A 16,291-nucleotide genomic window follows, 5' to 3' on the forward strand; every position below is an offset into this window, starting at 1 on the left:
AAACAATTCATTTCGAACTTCACGTCAACGTTAATTTCTCCCTATTTGCGTTTTTCCGTTTCAGGTGTTTTTATGTTCATTAGTAGTTTGCACTTGCACGGTCGCGCGTAAAACGAGTGTGTAGAAATCGAGCATCGGCCATGGCGGCGCAAGTCGACGAGCGCGCGGTCACGAAGCAGGACAGTCGAGCGGACGAGAGGGACTGTTCCTCCGGGACGAAGGTGAAACGCAAGTCCCGGTCCGCCAGGCGGCGGCTGAACGCGATGATGAGCAACGCGTCCCTGCATTTCTCCGACACGGACTCCGAGGGCGAGCTGACCATCATCACCTCGAAGATCGGCGAGCTCAGTCCGGCGAAAGCGTCCTTGCTGAACAAGCCACGTAGCCCGCTGATCTCCGTGGCCGGCGCGGAGGGCGGCGAACCCGGCGAGGTCAGGATCAACGACGACCTGGATTACCTCATAGCAGAAGGCGAGTCCAAGTCGCGGAATAGCTTTGCGGAGAACCTCACAGACGTCGACGAGATCTACAGCGACGAGGCCGACGAGAAAGACAGCAAACTGAACGTCGCCGACAACAGTTACCAAGCCGAGACTGACCTGGAGGACATGGAGGCTGACGAGGACATCCAACCGACCATCTACGTGGCGCCACGAGAAAACATCCTGGAAGAATTCAACGGGGAAATGATCACGACCAAGGAGGGCGACGGTCCGTTCTCCGTGGAGGTGCGAAATCGACTATCGCGCGAGGAGGTGTCCTTCGATAAGGATGCCGAGGACCCGGATATGCCGAACACCGATAGCGAGGACATGGAAGCCTCCGAGGACGAGAAGCTGAACGAGGCCGCGAGTAACGCGATCGTCTACGAGGACTTCAACGTCCTGGCCGCCTCACAAATCACCATGACCAATAAGACAAAGAGCAACCTGACGGTGTCTGACAACGTCGACGAGGCGATCAACGATTGCCACACCGACGTTGAAGACGTCGATTAAATCGACAACAGGATCGTACGGAGAAGAAAGCGAGAAAACTGCAACGTGAAGCGACTCCTGCGGAAACCCTCGGGAGATTTCCGCGGCCTTTCCGATTGTAAGTATCAAGGATTGACGTACGTAATATGAGAAGCATGTCCTCGTCGCAGATGAGGGTCAACGAGGGTTATTAGGAACTATCGACCGATTGTGATCGGATCAGGTCACACCGAAATTGTCTAACAGGATCTGACGCTTACGATTGCTGCGGTCAGTTGCAACGTTGCATAACCGTAGCCATAGACGCTACATATTACGCAGACGTGAGAAACCATGATTCGATTAGAGAGTCTTGCTTCGAGGATTAGCGGGATCTCGAAGCCTTCCTCGTCAGCCTCGCGCAGCATTGTAGGAATCTTCGGGGATGACGGGGAGAAAGTACGTCGATTTGAAGGCCGCGAAGTTCACGAACAGAGACATATGTCGACACATAGCAGCTCTTCGAACCGAAGATGAATCGGCAAGACGACAAAATGAAAATGACACGCGTTCTTCTACCATTTTTGCGTTAGTCTTTCGTTTCCTTTCGTTACTCTTCGTCCTGTCTCACGAGAGTTACCCAGAAAGTATCGTCCCCCTCTCTCTTTCTTCTTCTCGATATTTATTTATTTTATTCTTAATATTTCTATATTCCATATTCTTAATATTTATTTCGATAAGTCAAGAGGAAATTTTCACTGGAAAGCAGAATATGTCAGTGAAGAATTAATTTTTATCACGCGCAAGCAGGCGCATGATATCCTTGAAATAAATATTTGTCGAGTGAAGATGATAGGGAGCGTTATTTTCTGAGCAACCACCGTGTATGTGTGGCATTGTGCCAAGTTTGTCGCAGACTCTTTCGTTTTCCTTTTTGCACCGTGCCTAAAAAAAGATCAATAAACCTACCACTGAGGGGAACATGACGATCTGGTCAAAGCGAAATAGCATTCGGTATCGACTATGAATAGCAAGAAATTACAATTACGAAATATTTCTTTTTTTAAATAGCGTTAGTCACTTGCGAGAAAAGAAGTCCGCTTATAACGCTTATAGTCACGATATGTGTCAGATACACATCTTCCTTCAATTACCCGAATAATGACACGGTACGATCCGCCGAAACGTTTATCGACGCATTAATTCTTATATCTTTGTTACAAAACCGATAATAACGCAATATTTGTGTACTTGTTATAATTGCAGACCGAACTGCCGTCCTCAACATTATCATAGACAACCGTATGGGATATTAATGCAAAAGAGTATGTCTCCGCAGTCTAGAGAAATTTCCCGTTATAAACTGATACATATATACATATATATAATCATATTATATATAATTATATATAAATTAATATATGTAAATACGTATATATAGAGATAATTATTAATTACTAATGCTCTTGACAACTATTCTCTTCTCGTTTCTTGGCAGTGGTACTGCTTTTAGAATCAAGCCGTTGCACGCGCAGAAAGTGCAATAGAAAATGATTACGATGAGGGAGAAAGCTATATAACACGGTTCTACGCAAGTTTCAACACACTCGCTATACATGGTATACGCATTCGTCGTGATTACGAATCACACTCTTAGCGGTTACAGCGTTACGACAGTTCTAATTATATACAGTGTTACACGCAGTGGTTCTAATTATATATCGTGCATACGATGAGTTTACATAATATAATTCCCATTCTCACACGAATATATATCTATACCAAAGAGAGAAATGAACTAAAAGGACAAAGGGATCTGCGCTACGGAGGTTCTCGCTCGCCAGATCTCGCCGTGGATAAATGAGAGCAATTGTAAATGACAAAAAAGAAACACATACACATACACACATATATGAACAAGCATACGAATCAACACATACACACCCGCACACACATACACGCACCACACGCGCATGCACACACACGCACGCGCACACACACACATGCGTACATTCACATATTCACACACTCACGATGTATCCCAATCATTATAACGACGTGCTTAATAAAAAATATAATGTTAGCATAATTCTTGGTTGTTCTAGATGCCGCTACTATCCACGAATCCTTTGCACAAAAAGCGGCTTGTCCCCTAGAATCCGTAGATGCTAGTTATCCCAATAAAGTAAGTGCCGATCAGGAACCGGATCTGTCGCCGGAACTCGAAAGGCAGACCTACTTGGAGAAGCGCAAGTTCTGGGAGGACATCTCGAGGAAGCGCGCGAGCTACCAACGATCCGAATCCGAGGTCTCGAGGGCCTCGCAGCTCACTATCAATGAAAGCGACAGCGAGTCCTGCCTGCCGAACGTCGTGTCCGAAGAGGATGGGACCACCGAGGGCATCTCGGATGTCATAAGGTCGGAGACCATCGAGGACATCAACGTGCCGGACATCTCGGAGTGCTCAGTGGCGGAGAAGGCCCACTACTTCGAGGAGCAGATCCAGAAGGAGATGGCGAAGGGCACGCCGAGGCTGCCCCATCAGGAGTCCGTCAAGTCCGAGAAGGACCGGCTTTTCAGGGGTAAGTCGATCGAGGATCAAAAGATCCGCACGGAGAAGAGCACGCTGGAGATGACGAAGGAGATGATGGAGATCGAGGAGAAGCATGTGGCGGAGGCGAGGGAAATAGAGAAGATCTTGAAGACTACGGAGGACACCAAGTGGACGAAAGAAGCGCGAAGGGAGTCGAAGGATATCGATAAGAAGGAGAAAGACTGGGACGAGGACAAAGAGATGCGCGAGGAAGTTCAGAAGGTAATAGCTCAGCCGATGATGGAGATTTGCAAAGAGCTATTGAATAAGGAGAGACAGCTGGCCGAGGAACCGCAGGTAAAACCCGTTGAGACGAGAGAGATGGAAGAAGAAACGAGAGAAGAGATGCCGATAAAGATGACAGAGATAATCGAGAAAGTGGAGGAAAGTGCGAAGCCGGAACGTGCGAGGGAGAAAGTATCGTTGAGAGCTGAGAAGTCGCAGGAGGAGACGGATGTTATCAGAAGGGAAGCCGTGAGGGATATAGAAGAGACGGAGAAAGTGGAACAAATAATGGAAGTTAAGACAATATCGGACGAGATGAAAGTGAGAGAAGTTAAGAGAGAAGTTAAAGAGGAAATCTCAAGGCCGGTGAAACCGCTCGAGGAGATCACAACGACAGAGGTTACAACGATCAAGGAGGAACCTGTGAAGAAAGTGCCGGAGAAGCTTGTCGAAGACGTTGCTGAAGCGAAGAAGCACGCGGAAGAATCTGCGATTCAAAGGAAACCCGACGTGTCGACGGGTGTCGTTCAGAAAGTCGAGGAGGAGCCGGAGAGGCCGGAGACACCGGTGAGCAAGGAGGTCGTCAAGGAAAAGTCGTCCGGGAGACGAATAATCACGGAAGAGACAACGATCATCTATAAGGTGCAGAAGGACGGAACTCTCGTGCAAGAGCAGATCACAAAGTCGGTGCAGATCGAGGGGGCGGACGGTCAGCCGGTCACATCGGTCCCGGAGGACACTGCGTACGAAGTGCAGATGACAGGCAACGTGGAGAAATTGCGAGCGGAAATTAAGACCGAGTCGGTTCCCTTGGACGTGAAGAAAGAGATCCAGCAGTTCCTCGAGGGAGAAAAACGAATGACTGAAGAGGGGACGGTGGAAAAGAAGCCCGAGATAGAGGAGATCGAAACTGAACCGCCGCAGAGGATGGAAGAAACAGTTAGCAAGGACGTCGCCGACGACACTATCCTCCTCGAGAGAAGACCCGTCGTCGAGACGGAGATGAAGCAGATGAAGAAGGAGTCTCGCATTCCGATTTCCGCGGCGATGGCCGAGAAGGATAAGAGCCAGAAAGAGACAAAGGGCAAAACTTCGCCGGAGAAGCCCGAGGATAAGCCAATCAGGAGCCCAGTCATGGAGAAGGAGAAGGACGTCACGTCGCCTCCCGGCAAAAAGAAGGAATTCGAATCTCGCATACCGAAACGCATCATGGAAAGTGCAACGGTGAAGGAGAAAGAGGCGAAGAAGGATCTGCCAGGACGGAAGGACGGCGAGACGATCACGATTACCGAGAAGAAGTCCAGCGAGGAGGTGACGTCGCGGCACGAGGAACACTCGACCACGAAGAGCAAGACGCAAACGTTCTCCAAGACTTTCGCCGACGCGCAGGATGCGTTCAAGATGTTCGAGGACATGAGCGCGATGAAGGACAAGGATTTCGCGACGGTCACCTCGAAGGTCGACACGAAGGCGAGCAGTAAAGTGGAGAAGAAGGAGGTGGTTTCGTCGGAGATATCCAGCGGCGCGGACAAGTTCATCACTCACGAGGAGAAAGAGAGGGTGGAGCGGAAGAAGTCCTCGGAATCCAAGATGACTAAGGAGTCGCCGGCTGAGACGATAGAAGAGAAGAAAAGCAAGAGCGAAGAGGTGGACAAGACGACTGTGCAGAAGATGTCGATGAACGTGACGGAAGGGAAGGAAGTGATAGACGCCAGCGCCTCCGAGTCCAGTGTAAAGAGCGAGAAGGAAGGGCTGTTCAAGTCGGTGGAGGATAATGAGGGTACCGCGACGCAGGAATCTGGAACTATTAGAGTCAGAGAGAGCGACGTCGACGTGGCAATTAGGATCAAGAAGGACGACACGAAGAAAGTGGAGGACACGAAGGGCTCGCCCAAAGCGGCCGCTGAAGAGATGGGGAAGGTCGAGATGATCGCGCAGGGCCAGTCTTACAAAGAGAGCTCGGAAAGTTTCAAGGTCGAGCAATTTATCCCCAGCCAGAAAGCGCAGGACGAGGCGAGGAAGGATGAAGTACCCGTAAGTGAGGAAGCCCCGGTAACTCTGGAGAAGAGGCAGCAAATGGTCGCCAAGAAGATCGAGGCGCGAAACATAGCGGAGGATCTGATACAGTCGATCGAGAGCGAGATCGAGAGGAGGTCGTCGACGTCAGGACTGAAGACGCAGATGTTGAACAAAGAGTACATAGACCAACTGGTGTCCGAGAAAAGCGACACCGACCATGAGAGACTAGCGGACGACTTGACGAGGAAGTTCGAGACCATAATGAAGCGGTCGTTTGACGAGCCGTCAGCGGAGAGCAAAGGACAGGAATCGTTCGACAGAGGATCCACCAAGGACAGTATAAGCGAGGACTTGACGAAAGACGAGGAGTCGTCGCACGAGAGGGAGGAGAGCCTGCCGTCTTCGCAAGCCAGGCTTCAGGACAGAGATATCACGATGAGTCCCAGCAGCATGTCCGAACAGATTGACCTCGAGGGAACGATCGACGTCGACACGAACGAACTGGAGGACATATCCAAGCCTACGTCCAGTCCACCGTCCGAGAAATTGCGATCCGACAGGTCGAGCGGCCACATCGAGCCACTACAGAGGGACTTATTCAGCGACACCAGCGTATCCAAGGATAAGATCGTGTCGGAGCTCTCAGGAGCCAGGGTGTTGGAGATCCTCGAGCCAGGAGGAGACAGTCGGCAAGACTCGGTCGATGTGCCGTCCTTGGAACTGGACGAACACAGGTTCTCCGAGCAGACCAGCAGAGACGTGGCCTCTCTGCACGAGAGCGCGGCGGTGGATTCCTTGGACAAGTTCGTCCAAGAGAGAGACATGACCGTGAGTCCTAGCACGGTGTCCGAGGACGCCAATGCTACGGACTATCCTTTGGCTCACGAGCAGCCGATGGTGCCGTCGAGGGAGTACGACTCTGGGATGCGAAGAGCGGACAGTTTCGAGATCGAGAGTCCGCCGTTGGTCTCGCCGCGGACGAAATTGGTGCACGATCTGGATCTCAAGCCGGTCAACTGGATGATCGGCGACGAGAAGATCGTGATAACGGAAATGCTGCAGCCGTCGGAGGCGTTCAATCAGGAATTGGAGGAGTACGAGCGACGTGCCCACACTTCCTCTCAAGACGAATCCATGGACTTCGAGCAAGAATCCGTGACCAAGTCCTCGGAAGACATCAGCGTGATAGAGTCGGTGAGGGAGTCCGCGGCCGGCGGTGAAGCCGCCAGCGCGACCGTCACGACGACCAGCACGAAGAGCAGCAAGTTCACGGTGGTGCCAGTCACCGAGCCGGATTTGGACAGCGAACTGATCGAGGATAAATTGGACGTTACGTGTCAAGAGCTGGTCGACACGCTGCAACGGGAATACGACGCCAAGACCCCGACGGACGAGTACACGGCTGGTGTGCGGCAATTGATACCCCGAGAGGATTTCGACCTGGAGGCGAGCATCACCGAAGCCGTGACGGAGGTTGTGCCCGTGAAGGAAGAGGAAGCGAAAGATCTGACGTCCGAGGATGTGGCTGCGAAAATGACGATCCCCCGACAGGATGTTGCCGCGGCAGAAGTAGAAACTGTCGAGCCGACGCACGTCGGCGAGGTCACCGCACCACAAATAATCGGGGAAAGGCAGAAACAGGCTGAGCCTACGGACGAGAGGGTGAAAGAGGCGAAAGAAGCCGCTGAAGCGCGAAAAGACACCGCGAAGGAGCCGGAGGCTTTGTCGAAGAGCGCAAGGGTCGACGACGTGCTGAAGGAGTGGACGGAGAGCTACCGGCCGAAAATGAGGAGCGAGGAGTACAAACGACACATGGAGAAGAGCAGCGAGAAGCACGACAGACCGGGCAAGTCGACGACTGCGCATACCGATACCTGTGCCTTCAAAATCAAGAAAGACGATCTGCAGAGCGTCGATCTGAGCGCGCGATACGCGATCACGGTGCTGGATCAGGTGGTGAAGAAGGAGATCGCCGAGGTGAAGGAGTCCTTGGAGGCGGCCAAGCAGGACCTCATAGAGGAACTGAGTGAGAACAGCGAGACCATTATACAGATCAAAGATTCGCCATCGGAGTTCCAGTTCAAGCTCCAACCGGAGTCCATCCCGAACGACTTGCCATTTTTGTACAGACCACCGTCCATCGAACACGTTCCTGCGGAGACCGAGCGGGAAGTCGAGGCTGAAGCTGCGCGGGGCGAATCGCCGCTCGCCTCGAAACCTCCCGAACTCGACGAGCCGAAGGTGGAACGAGTGAAGGAGGCTGTCGTCGAAGACGAGCCGATCGTCGAAGCAGCCGTCGAAGTTGCCGACGAAGAGAAGCCAGCTGTTGTTGCTCAAGCACCCGAAATCGACATCGAGAAACATGAAACTGAGACTGTAATAGCCGTCCAAGACGAGTCGAGGGAGGACGAAGAAGACGATCATCCCAGTCCGCTTCCCGCGAGCATATCGGGCTCGGACGTAGACAACAGGGACGACAGTTACTCTTTGGCACCACCCTATCCGGCACCCAGGAGACGCCAAAAGCCAGCGAGGATATCCAAGAGAGTGAAGACCTCCGAGAGCGAGGCCGGCTCGAGCTCCGGCGAGAGCAGCAACTACCAATCTTGCGACTACGAGAGTGGAAGCAGACCCAGCTCGTCCGACGTCGAGGCGCTGCAGTCCGCAGGTGTGCAATCGGGAACCGTCTCGGAATACGAGACGGCGATGATGTCGATCGAGCAGTCGGCGTCGAGGCCGACGTCTCAAGACTACCAAACTGCGGCGAGCACGCTGAGCTCGCGCGAGTCCATGAAATCCTTGAATTCCCTGAGCTCCGGCCACCTTGGCAGCATCGACAGCACCAGCGAATTGTCGGAGACGCTGGTGCCGTCGGACGTGGACGCGGACAAAGACGAGATCGAGGAGAACCTGGAGAGCGCGTTGGACGCGGAACAAGACGCCGAGGCGTCGGACTCTTCCGGCAGCGACATACCGATGGACGAGGCGTTGGACAAGATCGACAGTCACATACCGTGTCGCATGAAGCGCTCGTCCGAGATGATCTTCCAGCAGATCATGGACGACAGTGTCAGCATGGAAACGGAGTCGATGGAGGAGGCGTTGGAGGAAGACGCCCGAGTCATGGACTCCGCCACTTCCGCCTTCATGGACGCGCCCGGAGCCCTCCAGTCGGTCGACATTATGACGTCACGGGTCACCGAGGACGGGGTTCAGAGCGTGTGCACGCAAGTGATCTCGACGCGGGTTACGAGGCCGAGCGATAGCGAGGAACTCGAAGAACTCGAGGGGGAGACAGGGGGAGACGCGGAGAGAGACATAGAGGCGACGGAAACGGCGGAGAGCCTGGAACAGAAGTCGGCTCTCGAGGCCGGGGAGGAGGGCCTCGAACCGACGGCGCAGACGTCCGTCCACTCGATGCTGCAGCAGGCCAGTATGTCCTTGTCCTCGGCGTCGGGCATGTCCTTCGACACGGTGATAGAGAAGGACAAGTCCGAACGTCACTCTCACTCGCCCGACAGCGACTCATTCGAGCTGGTGGACAAGCCCGACATCATCGACGACTTCGTCGTGATCGAGGAGGTCGGCCGGGAGGCGGAGGAGTTCGACTCCGAGGGCAAGAGCATCCGCATCAGCTCGATGCCGCAGGTGACCAGCAAGAACTACGACCGCGACCTGGAGAACCTGATCGCGGAGAACAAGGAGGACACGCAGGTGTCGAGCAGCCAAGCGTCTAAGAACAACGACCTGTTCGACTTCGAATCCGAGGAGAGCCCGCCGCAGGCGTCCAACGACGAGCAGTACTCGCAGTCCTACTCCGACGAGGAGCAGTACGAGGGTAAGAAGTGGGTTGAGATGCAGTTCCACTCGGACGCGCGTGTCTACGACATCGAGTACGACCGCGGGCCGTTGGAGGACATCAAGGAGGAGGAGGTCACGGACTTCGAGGCCGGCAGCAGCAGATTCGGCAGCCTCGGCAGCCACAAGGAGTCGATAGGCAGCGTCGGCAGTATGCGCGGTAGCTTCGGCAGCACACCCGAGTACGACATGCTCGCCGGCAAGAAGCACTTCAGCAAGCCCACGGACCACGACACCGTGTCGCTGACGTCGCTGCAGGAGTTCGAGCATCTGGAGAGCACCGTCGCGGCGGAGAACTCGCGGCGGCTGCAGTGCGGCTCGCAGGACTCCATCAACAATGGCAGCCTGCCGAGGAGGTACGTGACCGGACGCTCCGGCCACGGCGACGACGTCTCGTTGTCCTCGCTGAAAGACTTCGAGGGCCTCGAGAAAGCCTGCAGGGAGGCCCACCTGATCGAGCTGCGCGCCCGCGAGGAGGAGGATCTTCTGGAGCACGAGAGCCCGGAGACCAAGTACAAGATGGAGAATCTGCCGCGCTCGAGGACGGAAACCAGCGCGGCGGGCTCGTTCAACCCCAGCACCTCGGGCTCGGACGACTACGAGAAGAGGATAAAGGAGATCGACGAGATCATACGTATCGCGCAGTCCAACGTGGAGAGACTCGACCGACAGGACGATACTACGGAGGACATCTCGCAGATCGAGGTCACCGATGCCGAGCGAGTGGTCACGCAACCGGCCACGCAGACCCTCCCGGAGGAGGTGCAGCCGGAAATGGAGGAGCGAGAGGTGGAGGAGGAGGGGCAGGCTCGGGCGCAGAAGGAGACTAATGTTATGGAGACCAGCACGGACTCCTTGGAGCTGGAGGACAACGCGGAGAAGAAGTATCACCCGCTCTGCCGCAGCTCCGACTCTCTCGAGATGAAGACCACCCTCGATTACCCGTCTCTGAGTTCGGACTCGCTCAATAACGTGAGGGACGCGAGGGAGACGCCGCTCGACACGGCCGGCGGCAATCAGTTCGGCGGTAACGGCCGACGTATCTCGTCGGATTCTCTTGACATGCCTTTGCTGGAGCAACAGGATGTCGGAGCGTCCGGCAGAGGAAGCAACGACAGCGACGGCCGTCGCGCGGAAGACGCGGCGGTGGCCGACAGTTCCGCGGGACAAACACCTTCGACTCACGCGAGAAACGGCAAGACGAAAACGTCACCAAGTAGCGGTACATAGGACAATTTTCGTAGGTGAGTGCGTCGATGAGCGAAATGAAATCCCGTCGGGAATTTTGTTATTGCTTTTGCCTTAGGAAGAGAGCCCGGTTCTGTTGATTCGGTCCTCTGTGATCAGTTGATTAATTATATTCTTCTTCTTCTTATTATTATTATTTTTTTTTTATTGACATGGCGTGGGTTTATTAATTCATTATTATCACATTCGCTCGTATTACAGATAGCGGACCATCGAGGACTTGCCACGACGTCACAAATATATTACCGAATAATTCAAGAAGCTTTACATGTAAAACACGATATTAAATAATGTACTAAAGAACTTGTGCATTGTGGATATATAAGATACTATTATATTCGTCTTTGTTTTACGCAATGTCTTCTGAGAGCATTTACATTGACGCTTAAGTAAGATAGTTACGAACTTCAAAATATAATATTGTTTCGTTTCTCAAGACGGTGGGGGGGGGGGGGNGGAGAGAGAGAGAGGGAAAGACGCTTGCTTGTTTGTCATTATTGGATTTTCGGATAGATTAGCAATTCGCGACGGTTCTCTTGGCTGTACTCGTTCGAGGGGAACGCGAAACGACTTTGCTTAACTGTTTTTGGAAGTAAACTTCACATACATACGTTACGTTGCGTTTTTCGAGCGTATATATATTTTAAAAAGTGCTACTTACGTGTTCTACTTGTATATTATGACGCGTACGTCACTGTACTGTATTGTAGCGTGTTTTATAAGCGTTTTCATTATGAGACGGTCTTTGTGGATGCGCTTTCGTAAAATTTGATAATGTATTCGACGTACCTCGTGTATCTCGTGTAATCATTTCAGGCGACGTTCGCAGAGGAAGGAAGAGAAGTCAGAAGGAAAAAAAGATATACAATAATACTACTATTATAGCGCATGTTTACGCGAAGGAACGGATACATAATATTTAAAACAGATAAAAAAATTTTATATGCGAATATAATATTTAGGACATTTACGGATGGCAGCGAAGTATAATACGTTTACGTTGAAAACGGATTCGACGATCGTTTGACGAATTTATTATATCTCTTTTCCACTTCTTTTACCGAGTACGATGTTACCGATTACGTTTACACGTGCACTGTATATTATTACAAGTTAACAATGTCATTTGAAAGGTTCGTTTTCTTAATGATGAAAATATACATCTGTGCATTATCTCGAGCTCTCTTGTGTGCGAGCGCACATTTATTTCCCTACATGAGATACGTTTTAATTATACGTTCACATGTGCCCACGGAAGTATTTTATATTATATCGAAATTATATATTATACGTTCTCATAAGACCAGAAGCGTCTACTTTCGATGCAATACATCACAAACGGTTGTGTCTTATTTAAAACGCGCAGTTATATACGTTCCTATCATTTTTCAAACTCCCTGTGTTTTCAATATTCAGTAGAGAGAAATAGAAGTTGTATTTACACCTTTAAGCTTCCATAGAAAACCGATAATAATATAACCGTGATATATACTGAGAAGAAAAATATCTAAAAACAAACGAATATTTCTTGGGTGTCCTTACACGATATTTACTTAAATCTAAATTCACTTTATGTAAATCGAATATTACTTACTTAAATCGAATAAACATTACTTGATTTGAATAAAAAGAATTTAGATTAAGTAAATATCGTGTAAAGACACACCAAAGAAATATTCGTTTGTTTTTATATAGTTTTTTTCTCAGTGTAATAATAAACAATTTCATCTGTCACAACAGATAAAAGAAAAATTGTAAAATGGGCGATAAAACAAGTAATAGTTACTTTTGTTATCATTATTCAAAAATTGGGTCACGCTTTTCCATCTTTTATTAAAAAAAAAAAAAACTCGAAATGGTAACGATGTTACACGTAACAATTCACTTTCTAATCCTGATCGAAAGCAAAAGAAATTCTTCCGTAAGAGGTCTAATCGTTTCATAAAACTATAATTACACTTATCTAAATCATTATATTTCTTTATGATAATGTTTCGAAAATTGGAGCATACATAAGTAAACTCGAACTTTCAAGTATCGGATAAGCGATATAAAAATGACCTCTAAGTATATCTGCATTATATGACAAAAGCGAGACAATTACAGGAGTTACTTATTATCATGTATCGGAAATTGAACTAAGAATCACATCAACTTCAATTCTTGCGACGTTTCACGAAATGACACTTGATATGATAGTGATAATGATGGTGATAGTGAAAAGGAAATATAGAAAGATTTGCTTACCTCGGGACTGTGTGTTCTCAGTTCTCTGTTCCGTTAGGATGAAAGGTTCTTAACTTGTTTTCCACAAAATCGCAAAAGTGATTATACACAAAATTACATGGAAAAAATTAAAAATGAAACAATGTGACTAATAAATCTATCATCATCTAATCATCTACATGTACAATTTCACATGAATTTCTGCGATAATATTTTTGCGATCTATTCACAATTTCTATCAGAAGAGCTTCTAGAATTTATCGAATACCAGACGGCAACGATCGCAAGACTGAAATGAATTATTTACAAACACAGTCGAAGTACCATCGAAGGCATTGGATAAAATTTCGTTACGACCAATAAGGCCCGTAATATGCAAATATAACTACAGAATAGTGATATTACAAAGCTCGAAAAGTTCCGTAAATATAAGTATACATAAATTTATATATCTTTGCATGGTAAAATTATATATATATATATATTGAAATAAAATTAAATATGCAAGATTTAAGATTTTCAAAGATTGCAAAGTTGTTTTTTTTTACAATTATTTTCTGATAAATTGATATCAACATAATTAAATAATGGTAAAAATAATATTTTATTATAAGGCCGTCATTATATAATCACCCAAATATTTGCTATTAGGCAATTTTCGTAACACTATTAATCTTTGTGATATTAGTGCTATTATATTAATATTATTTAATATTAAATAAATTATATTATTCAAAATTATATAACATATATTATGAGAATCTAGCTTATCGTAACACATGATTGAAATGAAAAATTTATATTCAAGCGATATCTGGTGGTATCAAATGGTATTACAGTCACAACGTGACGTCGATAAAGTCCCGATGGGTAACATACGAAAACGTAGAAGTCGTTATAATTTCTAAATTATAAACAATTGAAATCGGTCACTGATATTTTGCTTATTTTGCTGTCTCACATTATAGATATTATATGCGCTATAGCAGTCAATTAATATCGACAAATAGATTATCGATGCTAAATTTATATGAGTGAATGTAATTCTTCGTACAAATTTAAATATGTTAGAATTTAAATGATTAATCACTCTATTGAAGACGAATTATTGAATACAACATTCATTTTAATAATAAAATTTACGAAAATATCCCGTTGCAAAAATCAATCAAGACAGAACAAAACGAGTAAGTCTATACGCGTTATGTGGTTGCAAAAATTTATGCGACAGCAGCATCTCAGATAGAACATAAAATCGTGATGAATATATTTTATTACTGATTATTAATGATTTGTCATGATACGGTACGCAAAACTTAATTCGAAATAATCAAAATGGTGATACTTACGAAATAACTTTTCGACTCGTACTGCCGCGCAACGATCCATTCTGTAACCTACCGCCAAATTTAAATTTGCGCTTTATGAGGTATATCGATATGGTCGACGCGCATACGCCATGTCTGGGCGCAAAACGTTCGCTTACGGATATTTAATGAAACACGTGCTTTGAATCGCGCGATTCCTTATGATATACAAAAGAGAAAAGAAGATATGTATATAAATAACTTATATAAACGATCTACTCAGAAATCTACTTACCTTCCCGAACGGGTTTATAAATATCTGAATGGCTTATCCAAGAAATGCAATATTAATTTTATTTATTAACTTACGTTTTATTATTTATTCAACATTTAATGTAATAACAATTTAACATAAAATTAACCGTCCAACAACTGATACGCAAATTCTCGCATCTTTGGCCGTCAATCTTTAATAACAATTCATCGGTATTAAAGCTCAAGAAAGATTTTAGAGTAGTGTAGAGGGGAAGGCGGCTCCTTTATTATGGCCTCCCCCCATTTACATTTAATACAATAACTATGTTAGTTGTTCGTTATATAACTATGTTAATAATCAATATTTTAAGTTGAATACGATTACATTCGTCAAAATATTGTTGGATCGATTCTATATTCAAAGTTATGAAATATTTATTATTTAGGACATTATTTATAAAAATGTGACGGCACTGCATGATAGATCAAAATGTAAATGTGGCCCCTCACGAAAATAAATTTAAAAAAATTGGTTTTGTTTAAAACGTACAGTGTTTTATTACAAATTTGTTCAAAATAAACTCTTAGGAGGAACAACGATGAATATAACCGCGAATTTTTAATGTAGATTTTTGACTTGCTTGTCAGAAGGATAAATACAAACTGTCAAAAAGACAATTACCACGAATAGATTTTTAAAGTTAAATTATTGAATTACCGAATAACTTCGACATAAAAACCTCGAAAATATTCGAGACTATATTAATCTCTTCAAGGATGAATTTTTAATTTTTGATTTATGATCTGCTCTAATGGAGTGCGCAAAAAACAAAGATACTTTATTTGCGAACCGATTTTGACATGTAGCCAACATGGCCTATTTTGATAACATTTAATTTTTAAATTTCAAAAATTTTTGTAATTATAAATAACGGTAATTTTTTAATAAAACTAAACGTACACATATGTGTCAATATCCCTGAAGAGGTTAAATTTATTTTAGAAGGGGGCTAAATTAACAAAATGCCATGTTATTATTTAACTTCGCATAACTCGAAATGCGTTTAGCAAAATAAAATGTTAAATATAAATGTTAAATATAAATATAAATGTTAAATATAAATATAAATGTTAAATGTTAAATAACGTATAAAACATTCAAATATATATATATCCGCGTGATGATGTACCAAACTTTAAGAAGAATGAGGAAGTATAAACAATTAACTATAATAAAATATACTAAATACTGTTAATATACTAAAATATACTTTGTAAACGTTTCTAAGTGCTCTAGTGCTCTAAAATAAAAATGGTTGATATTGTGTATTAGCATATTATTGCCTCTGTGTAATGGTGGACTACTAAACAAATAATTCCATAAGTAATCACTAGAATTCGTTACCTAATAGCAGAGGTAATAAAGGGAATTATATCTACAAGCACAAGCATGGCATAATAGACATCGCATCGGTCTGCTGCTACGTCAGAAGTTCTAGGTTCGATTCCCGGCAGAGTCAGAAAAATGTTCATGCGTTCGTAGCTCCTCTTCGGTGGTCTAGCAAACCACCAAGAGTACCACTATGCCAAGAAAACCTCTTTCC

General features: G+C 46.4%; 1 protein-coding gene across 5 annotated transcripts in view; it reads left to right on the forward strand.

Moving 5' to 3' along the window:
• LOC106751240 (ankyrin-3-like) overlaps window positions 1-12,078 on the forward strand; it is a 31,621-nt gene extending 19,543 nt beyond the window's left edge. For 3 of the 5 annotated variants that reach the window (XM_014632083.1, XM_014632082.1, XM_014632085.1), the window contains 2 exons: window positions 3,062-10,895; window positions 11,101-12,078. In XM_014632083.1, coding sequence (XP_014487569.1) covers window positions 3,062-10,881 — 7,820 coding nt within the window. In that variant the 3' untranslated portion in view covers window positions 10,882-10,895; window positions 11,101-12,078. Of the gene's footprint in view, window positions 1-64; window positions 206-2,222; window positions 3,035-3,061; window positions 10,896-11,100 lie in introns of those variants that run through there. The other 2 variants (XM_014632087.1, XM_014632086.1) reach the window with 2 other exon arrangements.
• The last annotated feature ends 4,213 nt before the right edge of the window (window positions 12,079-16,291 follow it).

This window comes from Dinoponera quadriceps, unplaced genomic scaffold (genome assembly GCF_001313825.1).
Source record: "Dinoponera quadriceps isolate SergipeBrazil2010 unplaced genomic scaffold, ASM131382v1 scaffold10149, whole genome shotgun sequence".
NCBI classification, from domain to species: domain Eukaryota; kingdom Metazoa; phylum Arthropoda; class Insecta; order Hymenoptera; family Formicidae; genus Dinoponera; species Dinoponera quadriceps.